At 44.9% G+C, this 26,005-nt stretch overlaps 1 protein-coding gene across 1 annotated transcript in view; it reads left to right on the top strand.

Moving 5' to 3' along the window:
- Positions 1 to 26,005, top strand: part of LOC141106850 (uncharacterized) — a 109,419-nt gene that overhangs the window by 28,887 nt on the left and 54,527 nt on the right. Inside the window, exons 8-15 of the mRNA XM_073597779.1 lie at positions 2,015 to 2,140; positions 2,560 to 2,694; positions 2,783 to 2,906; positions 3,023 to 3,120; positions 3,210 to 3,419; positions 3,498 to 3,704; positions 3,830 to 3,962; positions 5,050 to 6,224. Of these exons, the coding sequence (XP_073453880.1) occupies positions 2,015 to 2,140; positions 2,560 to 2,694; positions 2,783 to 2,906; positions 3,023 to 3,120; positions 3,210 to 3,419; positions 3,498 to 3,704; positions 3,830 to 3,962; positions 5,050 to 6,224 (2,208 nt within the window). The remainder of the gene's footprint in view (positions 1 to 2,014; positions 2,141 to 2,559; positions 2,695 to 2,782; positions 2,907 to 3,022; positions 3,121 to 3,209; positions 3,420 to 3,497; positions 3,705 to 3,829; positions 3,963 to 5,049; positions 6,225 to 26,005) is intronic.

Raw genomic sequence — 26,005 nt, 5'->3', positions numbered from 1 at the left:
GTTCCCCTTAATATCCATACCAGACCTGAAGGGCCTGGTATGGAATTTAGGGGGACCCCCCACATCATTTTTTTTTTTAATTTTGGTTCGGGGTTCCCCTATGGGGAATTCCCATGCCGTTTTTATCAATGAACTTTTTGTGTATTGTCGGACCGGCAATTCATTAATAGCCGCGAGTAGTTTTAAATGACTTTTTTTCCTTTGAAATGTCATTTTGCTGTCAGACTGTTCTAAACACGGGAAACATGCGCCCCTTTACAGGCATATTATAGACACCCCCCAGGTACGAAATTTAAAGGGATATTACACTTTTATTGTTTCACTTTAAGCATTATTAAAATCACTGCTCCCGAAAAAAATGGACGTTTTTAAAACTTTTTTTTGCATTGATCCATGTCCCCTGGGGCAGGACCCAGGTCCTCAAACACTTTTTATGACAATAACTTGCATATAAGCCTTTAAAATTAGCACTTTTGATTTCTCCCATAGACTTTTAAAGGGTGTTCCGCGACATTCGAATTTGCCGCGAACACCCCAAATTGTTCGCTGTTCGGCGAGCTTGCGAACAGCCCATGTTTGAGTCGAACATGAGTTTGACTCGAACTCGAAGCTCATCCCTAGTGGTCAGGGTAGTGGTCCATTACACTGGTGACCAATATAAGAAAGACTCCCTTTTATCAATGGTCAGTGTAGTGGTTGCCCAAAGTGAATCCCTTCAAAGTGGTTCCTTACATTGGTGACCAATGGGAGAAGACCCCTTATATCAGTGATCAGTGTAGTGGTCCCTTTTACCGCGCTTGGTGGGAGTGGAGACAACCCCATCTATAAGGATATATAGTACATACACACACAGCACAAGGCCGTGATCACACTACGAGACATTGCTCGGGACCGCAGTTCCTCTCAGCTCCACAAGGTGGTGATCTCACTTCTACCGGGACAGGAAGTCTCTATGGAAGACAGGAAATTATGTCAGGTACAAACAGGAAGTGATGTCAGGTATAAATAGGAAGTTCCAGGTGAGAGGTGAGTTGGGAGGAAGTAGAGAGGAGACATCACTGGAAGTGGAGCAGATGAGGTAATAAGATCTTATTTTCTATTTACATCGGGGCCGGAACATTCGCTTCATTTTGGAGATAAATTCTAGTAATATGTTCCTCTTAACAAACAGCACTGACAAAAAATAGACAAGACACTGACCATGCATGATCTACAAAGGGCTATCATTACACTATGCAGCCAACACAATGATGGAATGCCGGGGTCAGGAGTATGGAGCATAGAGCCCCTTACATTGCTGGTCAGGAGGAAGAAAACATTCCCCAGCCTGCCTTGAAGAATATGTTCCATCATTGGTGTCAGAGGGAGGAAGAAACTGAGGGCTCTGAGGGAAGTAGAGTAGCTGAGGGGGTACTGAGGTTAGAGGGTTTTGGGGGCCCTGAGGGGGTAGTGGAGTTGAATGGCTCTGGGCCCTTTATAGGGTAGGTGGGCAGGAGGGCTCTGAGGGAAGAGGAAGCTATATGGCTCAGGGAGACTATAAGGTAGGGAGGGGGACAACTTGGTCTATTATGGTCCTCCCACCTGCACTTACTTTCTCAGACCTCCTGCCAGGAAATGAAGGCAACCTTAACCTTCTTACCATCCAATAAAACTTATATGCCAAGTGCAATAAAGAAGAGCATCCTAATGTTATCCAATCCAATCCCTTCTCTTACTGCAGAGAGTGACAGGGACATAACTCCAGTCAGCAGGCTGCTGGAGATTGGAGCCTTGCAGCCGGATTTCTGCCAATTATATAGATTTGTTGGTAACTCCAGCCAAATGTCAGAAAGTTCCCCTTCCTGGACATCATGATGACCCAACATTCGTAGTCGCAATAAACACTGTGTTCTTCTGGCTTCCTCCCCCCAATCTCTTTCGGGAGAACACAATAGATCCACCCCCTCACATCCACATCCTATTATTGTGTGACCAATACCATCCAAATAATTCTTACTTTCATTTCCCAAAGTTATCCGTCTACAAGGAGACCTGTATAGATCAAATGACGGCACCAATGAGGATGGAGGAGGACCGGAGTCACATGACTGAGGAGATACTAAACCTCACCCTGGAGATCATCTACCTGCTGACCGGAGAGGTGAGGAGGATTCTGGGAGGTCACATGACATGACTCTTATCTTTATTAATAAAACACAGACCTGACCGGAGAGGAGAGGAGGATTCTGGGAGGTCACATGACATCACTCTTATCTTTATTAATAAAACACAGACCTGACCGGAGAGGTGAGGAGGATTCTGGGAGGTCACATGACATCACTCTTATCTTTATTAATAAAACACAGACCTGACCGGAGAGGTGAGGAGGATTCTGGGAGGTCACATGACATCACTCTTATCTCTATTAATAAAACACAGACCTGACCGGAGAGGTGAGGAGGATTCTGGGAGGTCACATGACATCACTCTTATCTCTATTAATAAAACACAGACCTGACCGGAGAGATAAGGAGGATTCTGGGACTCTAACATGATATTCCTATTGGTTCTCCAATACAGAGATTTCCTCTTGTGAAGTCAGGTGATCATATGACCATCACAGTGCCTCCATGTGACTCCCTAAAACCTGAGAGACACAACATGGAGAAGATTCTAGAAGTCACCAAGAAGATGATGGAGCTGCTGACAGGAGAGGTGAGGAGGATTCTGGGAATTCTGGGACATTATCCAGTAACAGACAAGGGATGTGTCTGGATGGTGACTGTATCATTGTGTGTGTCAGGTTCCTATAAGGTGTCAGGATGTCACTGTCTATTTCTCCATGGAGGAGTGGGAGTATTTAGAAGGACACAAGGATCTCTACAAGGACGTCATGATGGACAATCAGCCGCCCCTCACATCACCGGGTAAGAGGAGACTTTATTGTAAAGGAGAGAGCAGTACGGAGGGTCCACCTAGATCCCCCATCATCTGATAAACACATAGAAACAATGTATTCAGTCAGTGTGTGTGTTTCCTACAGATGGATCCAGTAATTGGAACCCACCAGAGAGATGTCCCCGTCCTCTGTATTCCCGGGATTCCACACAGGAAGGTCACACCATCCCTCACCATCATCAGGTAGATGAGGAACAATCACTGATAGTATCATTAGGATCTGTACATTATCTGTATTGTTACAATTGATGTCGTTTTTATTATATATTCAGAGTGGAAACCTGAGAGATTCTAAAGTTGAAGTTAAAGAAGAGATAAAAGAGGAGGATGATGAGGATGGAGTGATGGAGGAATCAGAGTTTCTGGACCAGGACACCATGGAAGAGTCATCCAGCTACAGAAACCCACCAGAGAGATGTCCCCGTCCTCTGTATTCCCGGGATTCCACACAGGAAGGTCACACCATCCCTCACCATCATCAGGTAGATGATTGACAATTATTGGTAGTTATGATTTATACATAAGCATGTTTGTTGCAATTCATTTTTTATTATTTTCAGAGTGGAAACCTCGGGGATGATAATATTGATGTTAAAGAAGAGTATAAAGAGGAGGATGAGGAGTATGGAGTGATGGAGGACTTTTCAGAAGGACACAAGGATATGATGGAGCCACCTAATACCAGGAACCCACCAGAGAGATGTCCCCGTCCTCTGTATTCCCGGGATTCCACACAGGAAGGTCACACCATCCCTCACTATTACAAGGTTGGTGGGATGGAGAATCTAGAACATGAACTTGTGTAGAGGATGATATTTTTTAATATATAATGTCACAATAGAAAATCTTCTACTTTGTAGATGATATTTTCTCTCATTTTTTCTTGATTTAGAGTGGAGATCCAATTGATTTAGAATTTGAGGTTGAAGAAGAGAAGCATGTGGGGGATGATCAGCAGTCTATGGAGGAGGATGGAATAACGGGGACATTTATAGAGGAGGACACTCCTACAGAGATCAGCACAGGTGGGTCATTAACACTAAATCCATTCCTCCACCCATACTGCTCACTGGTCCAGAGTAGGGCGGGGACTGGGTGATATCAGCCTGTAATCCCCTGGTCACTTTCCTACCGGAGATTCTGGGGTTTAGCTGGCAATAAAATGTTGATTTTCACCATAGGTGTTGCTCAGCCTAGGGACCTGGGGTATGTACCTTGAGTCTTCTGCCTCATGTCCCAGGTGTAGCAAGATCTCTGGCAGAGTAATTCTCCCATAAATACTTGCTCCCTTACTTGCTGGCTGTGCCGGGTGGAGGGATATGTCTGTATAGTCTCAGACCCAAGCCACTGAGTGCAGTCTCAGGAGATGGGAGGCAGCGGTGTGGGACCTCTGCAACTTGTTTCCAGTAAACATTTAAGTCACCACTGATTATTGAATACCAATATTATAAGTCCTGATCCTTACCTTTTATATACAGTAATTATATATTGCATGTTACATACTCCTGACTTCTGCTCTCTCCCCTCTACCCACTGCTATATATACACATAATATGTATTCTCTTTTGTTACACCCATTTCCTACCAGCTGGACATTTTATATCTGATGATTTGATTGGAGCACAGACTTTTACGTGTTGATAATAATGTGATAACATCCTCCAACTTTGGAGCCTTAAGCAGAAAGTGATAATGAGGGAGGAATCAATAACCCAATGATGGTGATCTTCAGGATCAGTCCAGTCTTCATCTTGGTTGTTCTCCCCCCATCCTCACTCTCTGACCTCTGGTGGGACTCAGCCCCGCTGTTATTCATGACTAAATCATGGACTAAATAAGGAAGTGCAGGACTTCTTGTGTTGGGAAGATGGCAATGAGTGATAGAGCGGGTGGGGACACTCGTCCTATAATCCCCTCATCACTGTCACTCTCTGACTAAGGTCCATGAATAAAGAAATGAACTGGTAGGAGATCAGAGGACCCATTTACTATTTACCTTGAGGGGGGAATTGTAAGATCCTCAGAGACAAAGCTGCCTGATGTGGGCGGAGTCCTGATTTAGGGGAACCAATCTGCTCATGTCTAGTAATAATCTTTGTATTTCTATTTTAGTAGATGGACGGGAGATGAGGAAAACCTCAGAGGATTGTCTCACTTTGTCTCCAGACTGTAAAGTAGAAGATGAGGACATCACACAGTATAGTCCAGGAGAAAACCCGACTACCTCAAATGTCCATCCGGCACCACACAGTGTAGATGGACCATCGTATTCCTCTTATCCTGAGGAACCTCAGACTGTGAGGGACAGTGCCGGACCATCACATTCCTCTTATCCTGAGGAACCTCACACTGTGAGGGTTAAACCAACAGATAAGAGGTTTCCCTGTACTGAGTGCGGGAAGTGTTTCTATTATAAATCCAATCTTAAAATACATAAAAGGACCCACATGGGGAAAAAGCCGTATTCCTGTCCTGAGTGCGGGAAATGTTTTTCACGGAAGTCCGATCTTTCCCATCATCAGAGATTGCACATGGGGGAGAAGCCATATTCCTGTTCTAAATGCGGGAAATGTTTTTTACAGAAGTCCCATCTTTCCAATCATCAGAAATTGCACACGGGGGAAAAGCCGTATTCCTGTTCTGAGTGCGGGAAATGTTTTTCGGTGAAGTCCAGTCTTTCCACACATCAGAGATTGCACACAGGGGAGAAGCCATATTCCTGTTCTAAATGCGGGAAATGTTTTTTACAGAAGTCCCATCTTTCCAATCATCAGAAATTGCACACGGGGGAAAAGCCGTATTCGTGTTCTGAGTGCGGGAAATGTTTTTCGGTGAAGTCCAGTCTTTCCACACATCAGAGATTGCACACGGGGGAGAAGCCGTATTTCTGTCCTGAGTGTGGGAAATGTTTTTCCAGGAAGTCCAATCTTTCCAGACATCAGAGATCTCACACGGGGGAGAAGCCATATTCCTGTCCTGAGTGCGGGAAATGTTTTTCAGAGAAGTCCCATCTTTCCAATCATCAGAAATTGCACACAGGGGAAAAACCATATTCCTGTCCTGAGTGCGGGAAATGTTTTTCACAGAAGTCCACTCTGGCCTATCATCAGAGATTGCATACGGGGGAAAAGCCGTATTCCTGTCCTGAGTGCGGGAAATGTTTTTCACAGAAGTCCCATCTTTCCGGTCATCGGAAATTGCACACAGGGGAGAAGCCGTATTCCTGTCCTGAGTGCGGGAAATGTTTTTCGGTGAAGTCCAATCTTTCCAGACATCAGAGATCTCACATGGGGAGAAGCCATATTCCTGTCCTGAGTGAGGGAATTGTTCCTCACTGAAGTCCTGTCTTCCTGTACATCAGGGGTCCCACACAACCCTCGAGGTGTATTAGTGAGTGCGGGAAATGTCTTGTATATGAATGTTGCTGGACAAGTGGGGAAGAAGCACACCCTGATATACACCTCAGATATACTCCATGGCTGATCTTCATCATGTAAGAAACAGTTGATAAGGAGATCAGAGATCACCAAAGACATGGATGAAGTGTTGTACCGTGTTGGCCATTGATAGCAGGAGAAAAATAAAAATGGAGTCATTACCTCTCATTGGCTGAGTAGATTTTGTGGTGGAAGATTTCACAAACACTTACAGGTCTGTTTCTAAAAACTTTGTAGAATGAATGTGTAAAGGAAATGTGTAAGTTCTGTATAGAATTGTATTGTATTTTGCACTGCCCTGGAAATCATATTCTATCACAAATAAAATTTACATTCAGCCAGGAGCAGCGATTTTCTTTTTAAATGCTTAAAGTGAAACATTAAAAATGTCCAATTCCTTTAAATAACATGTCTGGGGGGTCCTAATCCTTCCTGTGAAGGGGGATATCTCTGTGATGTACAGAAAGTGCCGCAGCAGCGCCGACCTTTATGAAGGAAAGAAGTTTAAAATTGCTGCAAATGACATTTCCATGCCGACTTCTATCCAAAAAAAAAAAAAAACAGCACACAGGCTTCTCTAATGATCTGCTACAACGCCTTGAAAAAGCATTCATACCCCTTGACATTTCCCACATTTTGTCATGTTACAACCAAAAATGTAAATGTATTTTATTGGGATTTTATGTGATAGACCAACACAAAGTGGCACAGAATTGTGAAGTGGAAGGAAAATGATAAATGACACAAATAAATATGTGAAAAGTGTCGGGGGGGCATTTGTATGGCGCCCCCCTGAGTCAATACTTTGTAGAACCCCCTTTCTCTGCAATTACAGCTGCAAGTCTTTTTGGGGATGTCTCTAACAGCTTTGCACATCTAGAGAGGGACATTTTTGCCCATTCTTGTTTGCAAAATATCTCAAGCTCTGTCAAATTGGATGGAGAGCGTCCGTGAACAGCAATTTTCAAATCTTGCCACAGATTCTCAACTGGATTCAGGTCTGGACTGTGACTGGGCCATTCTAACACATGAATATGCTTTGATCTAAACTATTCCATTGTAGCTCTGGCTGGATGTTTCGGGTCGTTGTCCTGCTGGAAGGTGAACCTCCGCCCCAGTCTCAAGTCTTTTGCAGACTCTAACAGGTTTTCTTCTAAGATTGCCCTGTATTTGGCTCCATCCATCTTCCTATCAACTCTGACCAGCTTCCCTGTCCCTGCTGAAGAAAAGCATCACATGATCCTGCCACCACCATGTTTCACGGTGGGGGTGGTGTGTTCAGGGTGATGTGCAGTGTTAGTTTTCTGCCACTGTCGTGGATATTCCACTATACTCTTGCGCTATTAAGTGTCAGACAGGTGTGTGTAATGCACAGAATGCAGAGGACAGGAGTGTGTAATGCACAGAATGCAAGGGACAGGAGTGTGTAATGCACAGAATGAAGGGGACAGGAGTGTGTAATGTACAGAGTGCAGGGGACAGGAGTGTGTAATGCACAGAATGCAGGGGACAGGAGTGTGTAATGTACAGAGTGCAGGGGACAGGAGTGTGTAATGCACAGAATGCTGGGGACAGGAGTGTGTAATGCACAGAATGCAAGGGACAGGAGTGTGTAATGCACAGAATGAAGGGGACAGGAGTGTGTAATGCACAGAATGCAGGGGACAGGAGTGTGTAATGTACAGAATGCAGGGGACAGGAGTGTGTAATGCACAGAATGCTGGGGACAGGAGTGTGTAATGCACAAAATGTGGGGGACAGGAGTGTGTAATGCACAAAATGTGGGGGACAGTGTGTAATGTACAGAATGTAGGGGACAGGAGTGTGTAATGTACAGAATGCAGGGGACAGGAGTGTGTAATGCACAGAATGCTGGGGACAGGAGTGTATAATGCACAGAATGCAGGGGACAGGAGTGTGTAATGTACAGAATAAAGGGGACAGGAGTGTGTAATGTACAGAATGCTGGGGACAGGAGTGTGTAATGCACAGAATGCCAGGGACAGGAGTGTGTAATGCACAGAATGCAGGGTACAGGAGTGTGTAATGTACAGAATGCAGAGGACAGGAGTGTGTAATGTACAGAATGCAGGGGACAGGAGTGTGTAATGCACAGAATGCAGGGGAGAGGAGTGTGTGTTTTGCTTGCGTCTATCTAGCAAGGTTACTCTGTGGTATAAGCAAGGAAGCTGAGATTTCTGCAGTGTGTAAATTGTGCTTTTACTATACAAAGATGCTGTACATACAAAACTATTACAATATTAGGAATACAATACAAGACTGACAGATATCAATAGCCTAGCAAACTAAACAGCCTATGGTCTATAATAGTACAAATACACTTAAAGGTTACTTATCTTCTGTTACTGTATGTTCGTGCTCTCCATTGGCAGCAAATCTCCTGGAGCATCAGGCAGTGTTCTTGTATCATGAGTGGTGGCTTCTGATCTTCAAAGCATGATGGTGTGTGTGTGTGCCTACTCACCCCTTTTATGTGTCAGGCTGTTTACCATAATTACCAAACAACAGAAAACATGCCTGTTTACTGTAGCTGTAGAAACAATGGACTGTTGAAAACTGCATCTAGTAACCATTGTCTAATCAGGTCAAGACCTGACAGTAATCTAACACTCATTCTTTCAGTTTGAGAGCTAAAAAAACCCAAAAATGAGTAAATCTCTTTCTTGTGTACTGTAGCTATAAAGACAATAGCCTGTTAATTGAACTGTCAATTAAATACAACAATGATATCTACCCCATTGTATAAAACAGCATTTGTTTGAGAAATCTACTCAAGCCAAAAAACTGACAGTAATCTGACCAACTCACTATTGTAATATTGTCCCATTTATCTTATGTCTGTTAAATATATAAAAAAAATCATATTTTTAACAAATGCAATACATTCCGCCCTAGATTTTTTTTTTCTCAGACTACACACAAAATCTCTTCATTACTAAACTCATTCTAAACATTCATTTCCTTGAATGCAACACCTCCCATTTCTGTTACTGAGAAGGTGTTTCAGTCTTTAACTAAAAAGTTCATTAGAAAGTCCATTCTAAAGTTCTTTAGAAACAAGTCCAGGCTTGTAATACATCAAAGGCCTTGCTCTCCACAGCTCTTGCGATCTTCCGTCATCCTTTCCATCATGTAACCACTTTTCTCTGGTCTTCCTATGGATCAAATCGGAGACAGCCTGTGGAGTGGAAAACAAAGCAGATTATCTGTTCCTTCTAATAATACATAAACAGTAGATCCAGGCCCTTCAGCTAAAATCTCTCCTCTAAATGGCTTCTTGCCTGGATGTCTGACTAACACTTTGCCCCCTGCCTGTACCCACTTTGACCCTCCCAAAGAACATCAATAGGGAGGAGAGGAAATATACTGATATTTCCCAGAAGATCACTGTTGTTTATTTTGGAAGGTTTGCTGTTATGTAGCCTCACTTTCCACTCTTGCTGGGAAGTATCCACTAACCAGTCAGAGTCCCAGCCACTGTCTTGAAACTCATCTGTCAATGCAAATGTAACTTCAAACCTTCCTGCCAGATTCCCTCTCATTCCTAGATAGGCTTCAGCTTCAGATACGTCACTCTTGGTTTCTATGTCATGGGAAGCAGTAACATGGTATCTGTTAAGCCCTGTTCTTTCAGGAACCTTACATAAATATTGAACTCTGCACTCCAGCTGTGGAATCTGTGCCCCAGCCCCTACCATCCTCTCATATGGTGTGCTTTTGGCTATTGGCCTAGAATTTAACAACATGACTGCCTGTGTGAGGACCCGATCCCACCCCCTTAGTGTATGTGTGGGTGTAAGTTTCCGTATCTGGCCCTTCAATAGCCCGTTGTATCTTTCAATCAAACCAGCTGCCTGTGGATGGTATGGGATGTGGCACAACCAGTACACTTCAGAATCTTTGGCCCACTGCTGTACTGTTGATCCGGTGAAGTGTGAGCAGTTATCACTTTGCACTTGTTTGGGACAACCATAAGCAACAACAAGTTTCTGGAGCAGTTGAAGCGTTGCGGCTTGATCTGCACATTTGCAAGGATGAACAAGCATAAGTCCTGAATAGGTATCCACTGCAGTGCAACAATATCTCAGTCCATTGTTTCCCTCTGGCAGGGGACCGATGAAGTCAATCTGCCAAATCTCTGCAGGCCTCTCACCCCTCTTAATCGACCTGGTGGAGTACTTTTGCAATGGCCATTGTCGCACTTCTCCACACACTGTACAGTGTCTTTATCATGTCCATGGATATAGGCAATCCTCTCTGCTGTGCCCATTCCTTTGTTGCTTTCTGCCCCAAACGTCCAGATTGCTTGTGGGCCCAGTTGGCCAAGTTCATCAAGACAGGATCAATTGGCACAACTGTCTTCACTTTGGCGATTTCATCTGCAACTCTGTTATAGTTCTCAAAGTCTGGGACTAGGGGGACATGTGCATCAACATGCCCCACTTTTATGGTGCGGGAGTGAGCCTCCTTCCAGATGTAGTCCCAGACTTCCTTGCCTCCCCATACCACCTTTCCATGAATCATCCATTCATTGGACTTCCACGTGGGCATCCAAGTTGTCAGTCATTTAAAAACCGCCCAGCTGTCAGTGTAGATAGTGATATGGGAAGAAGGATCCTCCTGAAGAGTCATCACCACCGCTTTCAACTCTGCATACTGACTGGATCCTCCAATTCCAGTCTCCTGCAGGACTGTGTCTGTACTTGGGTTGTAGGCTGCTGCTGTCCATTTACGTCCAGACGAGGTGACTATGGCTGAACCATCAGTGAACCACGCTGACTCCTTCATGTCTTCTGACAGAGACTCAAAGGGTGGAGCCTCTTGAATGGGGGAAGACTGCAGCACAGGAATTTCTTCTTCTGGCCGGGTGCTGGTAAAAGTAACAAGCCCAGCCAGCTGTTTTGAAATGTCTCTAACATCCCCAGCTGCAATACCCCCTCTTTCTTGAAGGTACCACTTCCATTTCATCAGTGTCTGGTTCTGGGCTACAGCTGCCCTAGTGGTCAGTCCATTATCTCTCACCCATCCTGCTATTGGCAATGCAGTATGGATGGTGACTGTGTCCATTCCTGTAATGGTCTCTACATGTTGAAGTGCTGTGTAGGCCCCAAACAGGTACTTCTCTAGGGGCGTGTATCTCTTCTGTGCCCCTGTCAGTTGTTTGGACCAAAATCAAATGGGTATTGCTCTCAGTCCTTTCTTTTCATTTGGCTGCCACAGACTCCAAGATATGGTACCATTCTGCTCCACTACATCCAGCTGAAATGGTACTCCTTGTCTCACGGGTCCTAATCCCTGATGCTGCAAAATAGCTTCTTTAGCAGCCAGGAATGTAGTCCGCTGCTCTGAACCCCATGAGAACTCAGTCTTTTTTCTGGTGACATTATATATAGGCCTCAGAATCAGTCCAAGATGTGGGATGAATGATCTCCAGAACCCCACAACTCCAATGAACTTCTGTGCCTCCTCTTTGGTGGTAGGGGGCGACAGAGCCTGGATAGTTTGCACAACTGTCTCTGGAATTTTGCTCTGCGGCCCAGTCCACATCATTCCCAAGAATTTCACTTCTGTGGCAGGTCCTTGGACTTTGTCTCTGTTGATAGCCCACCCTCTGTACTCCATGTGCTCTATCAGCAGGTGCAGTGCTTCAGTTACATCTTCTTTTGTTCCAGAGATCATGATGTCATCAATGTAGTGGAACACAGCGACTTTCAAACTCAGGGTACTTAAATCTCGGGCAATCAGTCCATGACAAATCATTGGAGAATGAACATAGTCTTCAGGAAGCACGGTGAAAGTGTACTGGCGGCCGTCCCACACTATAGCAAACTGGTCTTGACACTCTGAGTGTATCAAAATTGAAAAGAAAGCATTAGCCAGGTCTATCACAGCATGATATTCTCCTGCATTTTTAGCAATTTTCTCAACTTTGAGATCATATCTGGTACAGCTGACTTCAATGGAGGTGCCACTTTGTTTAGACCTCTGTAATCCACAGTCATTCTATATGTCCCATCAGGTTGCTTTACTGAGAACACCGGAGACGAGAAAGGACTTACAGCAGGTCTAAGGATCACTACTCTCAACAGTTCTTGAATAGTCTCCCCAATTTCTTTGTGGCCTCCAGGAAGTCTGTACTGCTTGCATAGGTGTGCGCAGCCTAATGCATTAGGGTGTGCACCCTTAAGCGCAAACACACATGCATGTGTATAAATCTACATATATATGACTCAGGCACATTGACCTCCCTGCTGGCACGGTGAAATAGAAAAGGATAAACACTTCTCTTATGGCAGAGCCGGTAAGAGGGAGATCTTTCCCATGTTCCTGATGCTACACAGAACGATAACGCTAATGCGCATGGGGGGATTAGGGTGTGCCTGGGCACACCCGGCACATCCTGTGCGCACACCTATGACTGCTTGAGACAGACTGGCTTCTCTGGTGGAGGAATGTAGACAGGGGTCCATTTCGCATGACCTCTGACCACAGCCTTCACCACCCTAACCAGATACGCTTTATCAGGATACCCAAATGTGAATGTACCTCTTTCAGTCTGAATTGACTGACCTTGAAGTACATCCATCCCAAGAATATTTTCGGGTAACTCTGATACCAAAACATTTGTCATAAATCCTGATTCCTTGCCAATAGCCAATTTCACCCGTATTCTAACTGCTGGTGTGGTTTGCCCTCCCAAACCTTCTACATAAATCAATTCTCCTTTGTGATGGTTCCACCTCTTCAGCATTTCTGCAGTAGAAATCCCATCTATCTCATCTTTAGGTACTCCTGCCTTTAATAGGTCCATCCACATTTGTTTCCTAGAAATAACTAGCCTGGTTTTCTCTTTACCTCCTGTCTTCTCTACCCCATTCCCTTTCTTCTCAGTTTTTTTCTGCTTGTATTGATCCTGTCTGGCCTTGACCTTATCTACTGCCCCGACAGGTTTTGTTTTAGTTTCCTCTAGCTCCCCCCAACTGGCTTAAAAGGGTTGTGGCTTCATGAATCTTGCTGTTTAATCCCAGGCCTCCCAACAAGGACAATAATGAAGCCCTGAGATTAAATGGCGCAGACTTCATCAGCTTAGAGTGCAGAGCAGACGTAAGGGGTTCCATATCTGGACCCATCCATTCTGGAAACGTATTTAATCCGGTTATACAACCCATCTCACGTAACCTGGAAATATCCTCTCCTATTGCTCTCCATGAGTAGGTATTTTCCAGGTCAGTAGGACTAGCATATAATCAGACTATTCCATCTCTCACGAGGTCTAACAGTGAAAGATTCACGCTAAACTCTCGGGCTTTTCGCATTGCCTGACGCAATTGTGGATCATGGGTTAACACTCTCGTAATCACTGCTTCCTTACCTGACAAAACAACACTGTCTGCCCCTTCATCCCATAAGCGTAAGAGCCACCTCACTAGGGGTTCCCCAGACCTTTGTTTGTATTGTTTTGCCAGCTCATGGAGTTCAGTTTGTGTAAACTCCCATACTTCTTCAAATTCAACATCTCTGGGGTTGCGATAATGCACCTCCCCATCTGCCATATCCTCTCTATCATGTTGCCTTTTCCTATGCTTAGTAAGGAGAGGTCTGGCATACTTTTTCTTTCGCACTAGCAGATCATCATGCGAAATATCAAACTCTATCTCCCCATCCTCACTATCATTTGAGGAGAGCACATCCTCACAATCACAATTTTGGGATGTGACAATGGCACGTACCCTGGCTTTACTAACAGGTTTACAGCCCTTCCTTTTCCTTAAGGCATTAATTGATTTGGTCACGAGGGCTTCACACCGCTCTTGCAAATCATCAGCCCGACTAGCAGTTGAACGCATACACTCTGAAGCAACTGCTAGCTGGTCTTTTAATACCTTAACTTCTGCCTCTGCCTTCTCCCTTCTCTGTGATTCAGTGTAACTAGCATTAAGGAAGTGCCAACCCATTGTGGACACTGTCCTCTTCTCTGCTTTACTTAAATCCAACCCCTTAAGGCTAAAATCTACAAAATGATCTGAGACTTTATCACCCCAAGTCAGCTTCAAGGGAGAAGCATACTTCACAAATTCTTTAGCAAGAGGCTCCCACTCATTGTCTCTGGCCCAGATAGGTAAGCTGCACACTTCCTTCTGGCCACCAGAACCCTCTGCAGCCTTGCTTTTCCTAAACAGCTTACGCAGCATTTTATCTAGCACAAGCTACACAACACACTACAGAAAAACACGTCTGCTTCAGTTGAGTTATAGCACAGACCGCGGCACGAGCCCCCAAATGTTTTGTTTGTGTCTATCTAGCAAGGTTCCTCTGTGGTATAAGCAAGGAAGCTGAGATTTCTGCAGTGTGTAAATTGTGCTTTTACTAAACAAAGATGCTGTACATACAAAACTATTACAATATTAGGAATACAATACAAGACTGACAGATATCTATAACAAGCAAAATGCCTAGCAAGCTGAACAGCCTATGGTCTATAACAGTACAAATACACTTAAAGGTTACTTATCTTCTGTTACTGTATGTTCGTGATCTCCATTGGCAACGATTCTTCTGGAGCATCAGGCACTGTTCTTCTATCATGAGTGGCGTCAGATGTTACAGCATGATGGTGTGTGTGTGTATGTGTCTCTAGCTTATGCCTGAATCCCCCTTTTATGTGCCAGACTGTTTGCCATAGTTATCAAACAACAGAAAACAAGCCTGTTTACTGTAGCTGTAGAAACAATGGACTGTTGAAAACTGTATCTACGTACAAAAATGGTATCTACGTACCATTGTCTACTCAAACCAAGACAGTAATTTAACAGCCATTCTTTCAGTTTGCAAGATGAAAGAATCCCAAACAAGTAATGTCTTACTTGTTTACTGTAGCTATAGAGTCAATAGCCTGTTAATTGAACACTCAATTGAATACAACAATGATATCTACCCCCATTGTATGAAACAGCATTTGTTTGAGAAATCTACTCAAGCCAAAAACTGACACTATCTCTATGACCAACCACTATTGTGCAATGTTATGTCCCATGTATCAAGTCTGATTAATAAAAAAAAATCATATTGTAACAAACGTAACACAGTGTGTAATGCACAGAATGCAGGGGACAGGAGTGTGTAATGTACAGAATGCAGGAGATAGGAGTGTGTAATGTACAGAATGCAGAGGAAAGGAGTGTGTAATATAAAGAATACAGGGGACAGGAGTGTGTAAAGTACAGAATGCAGAGGAAAGGAATGTGTAATATAAAGAATACAGGGGACAGGAGTCTGTAATGTACAGAATGCAGAGGACAGGAGTGTGTAAAGTACAGAATGCAGGGGACAGGAGTGTGTAAAGTACAGAATGTAGAGGACAGGAGTGTGTAATGTACAGAATGCAGGGGACAGGAGTGTGTAATGCACAGAATGCAGGGGACAGGAGTGTGTAATGCACAGAATGCAGGGGACAGGAGTATGTAATGCACAGAATGCAGGGGACAGGAGTATGTAATGTACAGAATGCAGGGCACAGGAGTGTGTAAAGTACAGAATGCAGAGGAAAGGAATGTGTAATATAAAGAATACAGGGGACAGGAGTCTGTAATGTACAGAATGCAGAGGACAGGAGTGTGTAATGTACAGAATGCAGGGGACAGGAGTGTGTAAAGTACAGAATGCAGGGGACAGGAGTGTGTAAAGTACAGAATGTAGAGGACAGGAGTATGTAATGTACAGAATGCAGAGGACAGGAGTGTGTAATGTACAGAATGCAGAGGACAGGAGTGTGTAATGTACAGAATGCAGGGGACAGGAGTGTGTAATGCACAGAATGCAGGGGACAGGAGTCTGTAATGTACAGAATGCAGAGGACAGGAGTGTGTAAAGTACAGAATGCAGGGGACAGGAGTGTGTAAAGTACAGAATGTAGAGGACAGGAGTATGTAATGTACAGAATGCAGGGGACAGGAGTGTGTAATGTACAGAATGCAGGGGACAGGAGTGTGTAATGCACAGAATACAGAGGACAGGAGTATGTAATGTACAGAATACAGAGGACAGGAGTGTGTAATGTACAGAATGCAGGGGACAGGAGTGTGTAATGCACAGAATACAGAGGAAAGGAGTGTGTAATGTACAGAATGAAGGGGACAGGAGTGTGTAATGCACAGAATGTAGGGGACAGGAGTGTGTAATGCACAGAATACAGAGGACAGGAGTGTGTAATGTACAGAATGCAGGGGACAGGAGTGTGTAATGCACAGAATGCAGGGGACAGGAGTGTGTAATGTACAGAATGCAGGGGACAGGAGTGTGTAATGTACAGAATGCAGAGGACAGGAGTGTGTAATGCAGGGCCAGTGTGATGTGGGCAGTGTGATAGTGAATCCAAACTCCACCTCACACTATATAATCAGTTACAGTAACAGATGTTTCCTTTTGGGATGAAGGCTTTACATAAAAAAATTAAAGCTGATCATTGTAAACACCCCTGTCAGAGGGAGATGGTTTGTCCTATCCCCTACCTGCTACATCTGCTGGAGAGCTTTTTCTGTTGAAAAAAATAACAGACTTACTGGCTGGATCACCAGATGAAAATGAAAGAAAGTCTAAAAAAAAAAAAATGCAGCCATCACATCTAAGAAGGGTACCTGGGCAGTGTGATGGGGGACAGTGTGACTAGAAGACATGTAGCCCCACACTATACTCGCTCAGGTGCTGGGCACTGTCTGTTTCTCCAGACAGTGGAATACACTGTGGCATTTGTAGGCTGCCAGGCGGGAGTGGCTTTGGGGAGGGAAGCAATTCTCTTACTTTACCAGGATCAGCCTGCAGGCAAGAAATGTGAGCCGGGAGCTGGGGACGGGTCTGGAAGGCTGATTGATGACTGCTTGTCTTTTGTCACATCGTGGATCACGACTGCAATAAACACCTAGCACCAGGCTGGATAGGAGGAACCGATCACCTCCATCTCCCTCCTGCAGCCCCCGCTGAAAGGCGGCGGGATGGCATGAAGGGGAAGCCGGCTTCCAACGGCTGCAGGAGTGAGATGGAGGTGATCGGTTCTTGTGTATGCCGCCCCCCCTCCTTCAATCCAAGTGTAGACAAATATGACAGGGGAGCCATATGGGCCCCCTGAAGCATGGGGCCAGATCACAATTGTGACCCTCTATTATGCCTCTGTCCCAATCCCTCTCCTTTTACAGATTCTACAAACAATACATTACAAAAAGACAACCCTGGACTGTTACCGGGGTGACTGGGGGGCCTCTATACTGTGTGGGAAAGAATCAGTTAATATCACCGCTCTCTGCGGGGGGAGCACTACACATCTATAAGGATATACAGTACATACACACACAGCACAAGGACGTGTTCAAACTACGAGGCGTTTCTCTGGGCTGAAGTTCCTCTGAGCTCCACAAGATGGTGATCTCACTTCTACAAAGACAGGAAGTCTCTATGGAAGACAGGAAGTGATGTCAGCTACAGACAGGAAGTTTCGGGTGAGAGGTGAGTCGGGAGGAAATAGAGAGGAGACATTGCTGGAAGTTGCAGCAGAGGAGGTAATAAGATCTTATTTTCTATTTACACCCAGTAACCTCCCCGTCATGTCCGTCCTCTTCCTCCATAGTCACTGTGACTTATTTTATCTCCAGCAGATGATGATACACACATATATTATTATTATACAGGATTTATATCGCACCCACAAATTGCACAACATGAGGGCAGACAGTACAGTTACAATACAATATAATACAGGAGGAATCAGAGGGCCCTGATCCTTAGAGCTTACAATCTAAGAGGGAGGGTCAAAGGATACAAAAGGTAATAACTATGGGGGATGAGCTGATGGAGAAAATAAAAGTCCAGTTGTTAGGTGGGGGCAGGATAGGCTTCTCATAGGAGAAGGGTTTTCAGGGATCGTCTTAAAGTGGACAGAGTAGGAGATAGTCAGGCAAATTGGGATAGGGAGTTCCAAAGGATGGGAGAGGCTCGGTAGAAGTCCTGAAGATGAACATAGGAGGAAGTGATGAGGGAGATAGAGAACAGGAGGTTTTGGGAGGATCGAAGAGAATGATTTGGTTGGTATTGTGAGACTAGGTTAGTTATATAGTTGGGGGTCGAGTTCTGGATGACTTTATAAGTTGTTAGTATTTTGAATTTTATTTGTTGGGTAAGCGGAAGCCAGCGGAGGGATTGGCAAAGAGGAGCAGCAGACATTGAATGGTTGATAAGGTGAATGAGTCTGGCAACAGCATTCATGATTGACTGAAGGGGGGATAGCCTATATAAAGGCAATCCGGTGAGGAGGGACTTGCAGTAGTCAAGGCAAGATATAACCCGGGATTGAATCAGTAGCTTTGTGAGGTCATTGGTTAGGAAGGGACGTAATTTGGAGATGTTGCGGAGGTTGAGGCGGAAAGCTTTGGACAGTGATTGGATGTGGGCCTGAAAGGAGAGTTCAGAGTCAAGGATTGCACCTAGTGCCCTGGCATGTGGGGATGGGTTGATGGTTGTGCCATCGATCTTGACAGAGAAGTCAGGGGAAGGGGCACGTGGTTGAGGAAATATTATGAGCTCGGTTTTGGATAGATTGAGTTTGAGGAAGTGGTGTGACATGCAGGCTGATATGTCTGTTAGTAAATTAGTGATGCGTGAGGAGACTCATGGAGTGAACTGAGGGATAGAGACATAGATTTGGGTGTCGTCAGCGTAGAAATGGTATTGAAAGTCATACGAGCTATCAGCTGACCTAGGGAGGAGCTGTAGATCAGGAATAGGAGAGGTCCAAGAACAGAACCTTGGAGGACCCCGAAGGAGAAAGGAGGAGGAGAGTTGTGACACTGAAGGTGCAATGGGATAGGTAGTATGAAAACCAGCAAAGACTACAGTCACAGAGACCAAAGGAGAGGAGTTTTTTTGAGGAGAATGGGGTGGTACACTGTGTCAAAGGCAGCAAAGAGGTCCAGGAGTAGGATTACAGAATAGTGTCCATTGAATTTAGTATACGTTAGCAGATGATTCATGGGTTTAAGGTTAGCAGTTTCGATGGACTGTTGAGTGCGAAATCCAGATTGAAGGAGATCAAGGAGGTTATTTTCAGTGAGATGGTCGCTCAGTTGGTTGTAGACTAATGCCCATACACGCGATCGGACATTCCGACAAATAAATCCATGTATTTTTTCCGACGGATGTTGGCTCAAACTTGTCTTGCATACACACGGGCGCACAAAGTTGTCGGAAAATCCGATCGTTCCGAACGCGGTGACGTAAACCACGTACATCGGGACTATAAACGGGGCAATAGCCAATAGCTTTCATCTCTTAAATTATTCTTTGTATTACACTTTGTCCGTCGGATTTGTCTACACACGATCGGAATTTAAAGGATCGAATTTTGTTGTCGGAAAATTTTATAGCCTGCCCTCAAACTTTGTGTGTCGGAAATTCCGATGGAAAAAGTCAGATGGAGCCCACACACGGTCGGAATTTCCGAAAACAAGCTCCGATCGCACATATTCCATCGGAAAGTCCGACCGTGTGTACAGGGAATTAGTGTTCAGGAAGTTTGGATGAAAAGGAAAACAAGGAGATAGGATGAAGGTTGTTAAGATTGGTGGGGTCCAGGGAAGGTTTTTTAAGTTTGGAAGTGACTAGTGCATGGTTTGGAGAGTTAGGGAAGATACAAATGTGAGTTAGAGAGTGTAGGATAGAGCCAGAGGGTGACCGCAGTATTTGCGAGGGAACTGGGTCTAGGGGGCAGGTGGTTGGGTGGGCGTTAGCTTTAAGTTTAGTAACCTTGTCTATAGTAGCAGGGTTGAATAAGAAAAGTGTTGATTGTACCTGTGGACATGGGGTGTTAAGTAGGGGAGGTATCTGTACAGCGGAGGTCTCATCACAAATTGTATCAATCTTATTTTTGAAGTGATTGGCGATCTCCTGGGCAGTAGATGAGTTAGTGGATAGAGGCAGTGGAGGACGAAGTAGAGTTGAAGGTAGAGAAGAGTTGACGGGGACAGGATGATAAGTTGGTAATGAGAGTAATAAAATTGGTCTGCTTGACAGCAAGGAGACAGGAATTGTATTTTTGGAGGGCAGATGTATATTTTAATAAAGTCCTTCTAAAAATTAGTCTTACGCCACAGGTGCTCAAGAGTGCAGCTATGATTTTGAGAATTCTGGTGTTATCTGTTTGCCAAGGTTGTAGAAGTTGGGGGCCTGATTCTGTGTGTAGTGAGGGGGGCCAGTGTATCCAGGGTGGAGTAGAGGGATCTATTGTAGACAGAAGTGGTTAGGTTGGGGCAGGACAGGGATGAGATGATGTCATAGTGATGGTCAGTAGCAGAGTAGAGAAGGGTTAAGGTGGATTAGGTGGCGAGGAGGTGGAAGACTGAGAGAGAGTGAAACTAATAAGGTGGTCATCAGAGAGAGGAAAAGGATTGTTGGAGAGGTTGCATAGAGTGCATAGGTAGAAGAATCAGGCCCCTTTCACACGATCGGACCGTTCAGGTCCGCCTGTCAGTTTTGACGGCAGACCTGAACGGGCGCTCCATGGTAGCCTATGGAGCGACGGATATCAGCGGAGACATGTCCGCTGACATCCGACCCGGTCCGATCCGCTAAAAGCAGACGGATGCCTCTACGTTCGGATCCGTCGCTGGCGGATCGGGTGAGATCTGATGAAAACGGACATGCTGTCCGTTTTCATCTGATCTCCCCATAGGCAGCAGCGGCTCTAGACAAGCCCCTCCCTGCTCAGTGAGAAGAGAGGGACCTGTCATCCGCCGGCTCAGCGTAGATCTCCCGCTGAGCCGGCGGACCAAGGCGGACTCCGTGGAAGGGGAGTCCGCCTCATGTGAAAGGGGCCTAAAAGGTCGAGGGTGTTGCCATCAGAATGAGTAGAAGCATGTATTCATGGTGTATTGATTCTGTTCAAAAGAGGAGATAAGACTGAGAAGTTTACAAGTAGCAGTGTTTTTATTAACAGGGGTGTTGAAGTCACCGAGAATGATTGTGGGGATTTCAGAAGAGAGAAAGTAGTACAGCCAGGCAGAGAGGCCATCAATTAAGGTTGATACCGGTCCAGGAGGCCAATAACACAGCACTTCTAAAAGAAACGGGAGAAAATAGACAAATACAATGTGCCTCAAATGAAGAGAGGGAGGTGGTTGAAGTATTTGAAAGATGCTATGTGGGGCTAAGAGGATTCCCACTCCACCTCCCTTACATCCACTGGGTCTGGGGGAGTGAGTCCAGAGAAGCCCATCAAGGGAGAATGAAGCAGGAGAAGCAGTGTTGGATTCATAAAGCCAGGTGTCAGTAACAGCAAGTAGTTAGTGATAAAGAGGTCATGGACAGAAGTGAGTTTGTTACAGACAGAGCAGGTGTTCCAAAGGGTGCAAGAGAAGAGGGGGCCGGTTTTGGGAAGAAGATGGATAGAAACTAAATTGTGTGGATTGCAGCTGTTGCCAGAAGACATGGGGTGATGGGAGCGTTGGGCACAGTTAAACAATGGAGGCCCAGGGTTTGGGGTTTAATCTCCAGAGGTTAAGAGAAGCAGAAGGGTGAGGGAGGTAATATGGGAGTGTGATTTATATGAAGGGACATGCCTCAGTGTTGGGGGGGATGAAGACACGTGATCCCTATGTCGAACACGCGTAGGGGGGGCCAGGACGGAACGAGAGTTTGTGGATTTGTCACAGATGGGACGCACACCATACTCCTGCACTGATTCATTGATTGCACGCTGTGTATAGAGTGGTGCACTGACGCACCTTGTGAGTACCCCATTTGGGGAGAGTTTTTTATTGATTAAATATTTTAAAACAATATCACACCATTGAGTGTTTTTCTTAATTTTATATATCGCATTGGAACCTGATCGTATTGGAATCTGATATCTGGTGACATATATTGAGCCCTGGGGGGGTTCAAAGGCGCATTTTGACTTAGTTAGCAGCTGAGTCGCACGCCCCGAGGTGAGCATAATTCCTGGGGGGCACTGGATTGCACCAAAGCATGGTTTTCATCACAAAGAAAATTTATGAGCACGCTGGAAATTAACATCATTGAACACTTTAGCACCTTTTTCTGATTGATTTTCCACATTTTTTTGTTCCATTGAGGACTGTTTGTTCACATATATTGTGTGGCACCAAGCACTTTTGGTAATATATAAATATATATATATATATATATATATATATATATATATATATATATTCTGTATTAGATTTTGTTTTCAGTGTAGCATGCCTGGTTGTATTGATTTTATACTTTGCACACTAATATAAGGTTGTATTGGTTGCATATACTGTACCTTCCTAAGCCTATGCATAGTTTATATTCTTTTGTGTTTGAATTGGGTTTATTATTATCACTATCATTTTTAAGTGTCACTATATGGTTCTATTCATGTCCATGGACATACACATTATGTTTGCTAACAGCATTTCCTCTGGAAAGCTGTTACCTTGTAGGACAAAGTTAAAAAGCCGAACCAGCCTGGGAGCGAGTTGGGAGGCAAATTTTTTATAATATATGGTGGAAAAACCATCAGGGCCGGGGGAAGAACCTGTCTTTAGTGCCTTGATGACATTCAGCACTTCTGATTGGGAAATAGGTGAATTAAGTTTGTCTAATTGTGAGGTAGTGAGAATGGGGATCGGGATAGCGTTAGACCAGGACAAAGCCTCATGTCACGCGTGCCACGTACGTGAGATGAGACCAAAATAGTGGGGAGGCCTCCCTTGCACCTCGGGTCCTTGAAGCCTCTAGAGATGAAGACAGAGATTTGGTGGACACCGAGTGGCAGGGGTGCCAGGGGTGTGGAGCACTGTGCGAGCCTTTGTCCGAGATCCAAGCCCAGGTCAAGTCCAGTTTGGCAACGAAGTATAAAAGGGTTAATCAGAAGAAGAATGGTCGAGATCCAAGCCGGGGTCAGTTCCAATCTGGCAGCTGTGTACAAAAGGGGCAAAGAAATAGAATGGTCAAGGTACAAATCCGAGGTCAATGGCAAGCAGGAGTCAAGATTAGTCAAATAGGTTTCCAGGTCACAACAAGTTCAGACAGATCACACACTAGCACAGGAACAAGGGGGGACTGAAGATAATCCAGCAATTTGGCAGTGACTGGGCTGGGCTTATATAGGAAAGTTTGAGGTCACTTCCTGTGCGCCTCCTGGGCATTTTCCCGCCTTTTTCCATCAGGTTGAGGTCACTTCCTGTGCGCCTCCTGGGCATTTTTCTGCCTTTTTCCATCAGGTTGAGGTCACTTCCTGTGCACCTCATGGGCATTTTCCTGCCTTTTTCCATCAGGTCTTCTGCGCAGGTGCGGGTTGGCGCACTGAGGCGTCTTTGGCGCATGCTCAGTTGGAACGGATTTCCTCTTGTGGCAATGTGCCATTGGTGCATGCTTAGTAAGCCCTGGACTCTTACACCTCATCGGATGGTCCAGACTGGGGAGGCCCAAGTAATGTTGAGTAAAAATTTTTAAGACTTCTTGAGGGTGAGATGTAATCATGACCGAAGGGGTGGTCAATTTATAAACGTGCGGAGGGCGGAAAGACTGGTTCAGTTTCCTAGCAAACATGGTTGAGGCTGTGTTACTGTGCAATAGAAATCTTGCCTTGGACCATCGCAGGGTCCTTCTCCATTTTAGCCGAGAGTAGCGAGTCCAATTCGAGGCGTTTTTTGCTCGATGGACAGTCTGGTAGACTCTAAAGTTAGGGCTGCTGAATTTTTATATAAACTGTCCAGCTCCGCAGAGAGCTGTACTATTTTTTTCTTATTCGTTTTATTGCGGGCAGTAGCTAAACTGACAAGTTTACCCCGCAGCAACTGCCTTATGAGCGACCCACACTGTAGAAATGGGGGTCCCAGGGAGGGCATTTAGAGCAAAGTAGGTATCTATAGATTGGGAAACCTCCGATTCACCCGCCAAGTCAGAAAGAAGTGCCTCATTGAGTCTCCACGTAAATGGTGTAGGGGCTAGCTTAATAAATTCTGTGGTGAAGAAGGTTATGTGGTGGTCAGACCATGCACAGTTATGAATGGAGGCTGTCTGAGAGATAGCAAGGATAATATGAGTGGAGAGAATATAGTCTAGTCTTGCGTAAATGTTGTGCGGATGAGAGTAGAACGTATATTCTTTTGCTCCTATGTTGTGTGTGCCCACCATGTGTTCACTAGTTGGAATTCCAGGAGTTTACGGGAAATGGATTTAGGGAAAGCCCTGGAACTAGTGGAGGCCGTGCACCCTGTCTAGTGTGGGGTTCGCTACCATGTTAAAATCTCCCCCTATAATCAAATGGGGGGATTGATATTTTGCTAAAATATCAAAAAAGGATGTGAAGAAGGAGGCAGAGGATTTGTTGGGGGCGTAAACCCTAGCTATGGTAAGTTCCCGGTTATGTATAACCTCCCTTGATTATAACATAGCGACTTATCTTTGTAAATCTGACGCACGTCCATAGGAAAGGAGGCGTGTAAGAATATGGCAGCACCCCTACTCTTCGATGAATGAAGTGTGTAGAAAGCTTGTGGTAAAGTTCTATGAAAGAATTTGGGATGGGAGTTTTGAGAGAAGTGTGTCTCTTGAATCAGTAGAATTTTAGCTTTAAGTCGCTTATAGTGGGAGAAGGCTTTACTCCTCTTAATGGGGAGAGTTGAAGCCTTTGACATTATGCGAGATGCAAATAATCGCCATAACTAAGATTATTAGGGAGGGTGTTCAGCTGAATGAGTGAAGCATAGGCTTGTAGGCTACTATCAAATATGGAACCTAACCCCACAAAGCCCCAATACTGGGGGCTTGTAACAGAATGCGGACCATACAGGAACATTTAAAACAGCAGATAGAGGCCTTATGACCTCACCTACTCCAAAAACGCCTATCAGGACAAGAATGACTAAAATCAGCTGAGGATTCAAACCAGAGAAAAAAAAGAGTCCAAAAAAAAAAAAGAAAATTAACAGGATTAGGAACATTTTTGCATCCTGAAAATAGAATGTTAAAACCGAGACAACCAAGTCTCGAACTCAGCAGCACCACTGATCTTGTGCCCAAACCAAAAGAGGGGATCAGTGTGAGGAACCTAGCTGTAAAAAAAAATTTAAAAAGTGGTAACAATGCTGGGTGGGGATGCTGGGGAAGCTGTATTGATGCGATGTTGTTAGCTATGTCCCCGGTTAAGCGTTATCATATTGAATTCTCCTTCTGTCGCATCTGGTAGGTGGCGTGTGCCAGACTTGAGATGGCCTGGGGGGGTCAAGGGAGGGCGGCGCACCGCTTCGGCTTCCATGAGGCCCAATTTCACCAGGATCTCCTGACCCTCCAGAACTGTGGTGGCAGCATAAGTGCAGCCATTATGAGGAACCCACCAACTTAAATGGCAAACCCCATTAGTATCGGATCCAGGCTGCTTGAAGTGTTACAGTGACCTCCTTCATGCCCCTGCATCTGTTCAATGTGGCTGGTGAGATATCCGGATAGATCTGAACAGTGTAATCATCAAGGGTGATGCGTAGGGTGTTTCTAGCAGCCCTTAAGATGTCTTCTTTCATCAGGAAATCCTTCATACAAAGGATTATGTCATGCGGCGGTTTGTCTGCTGGAGGTTT

Source organism: Aquarana catesbeiana, linkage group LG08 (genome assembly GCF_042186555.1).
Source record: "Aquarana catesbeiana isolate 2022-GZ linkage group LG08, ASM4218655v1, whole genome shotgun sequence".
Lineage (NCBI taxonomy): Eukaryota > Metazoa > Chordata > Amphibia > Anura > Ranidae > Aquarana > Aquarana catesbeiana.
Note: the sequence above shows the minus strand (reverse complement) of the source record. Positions and strands in the feature narration are given on the sequence as shown.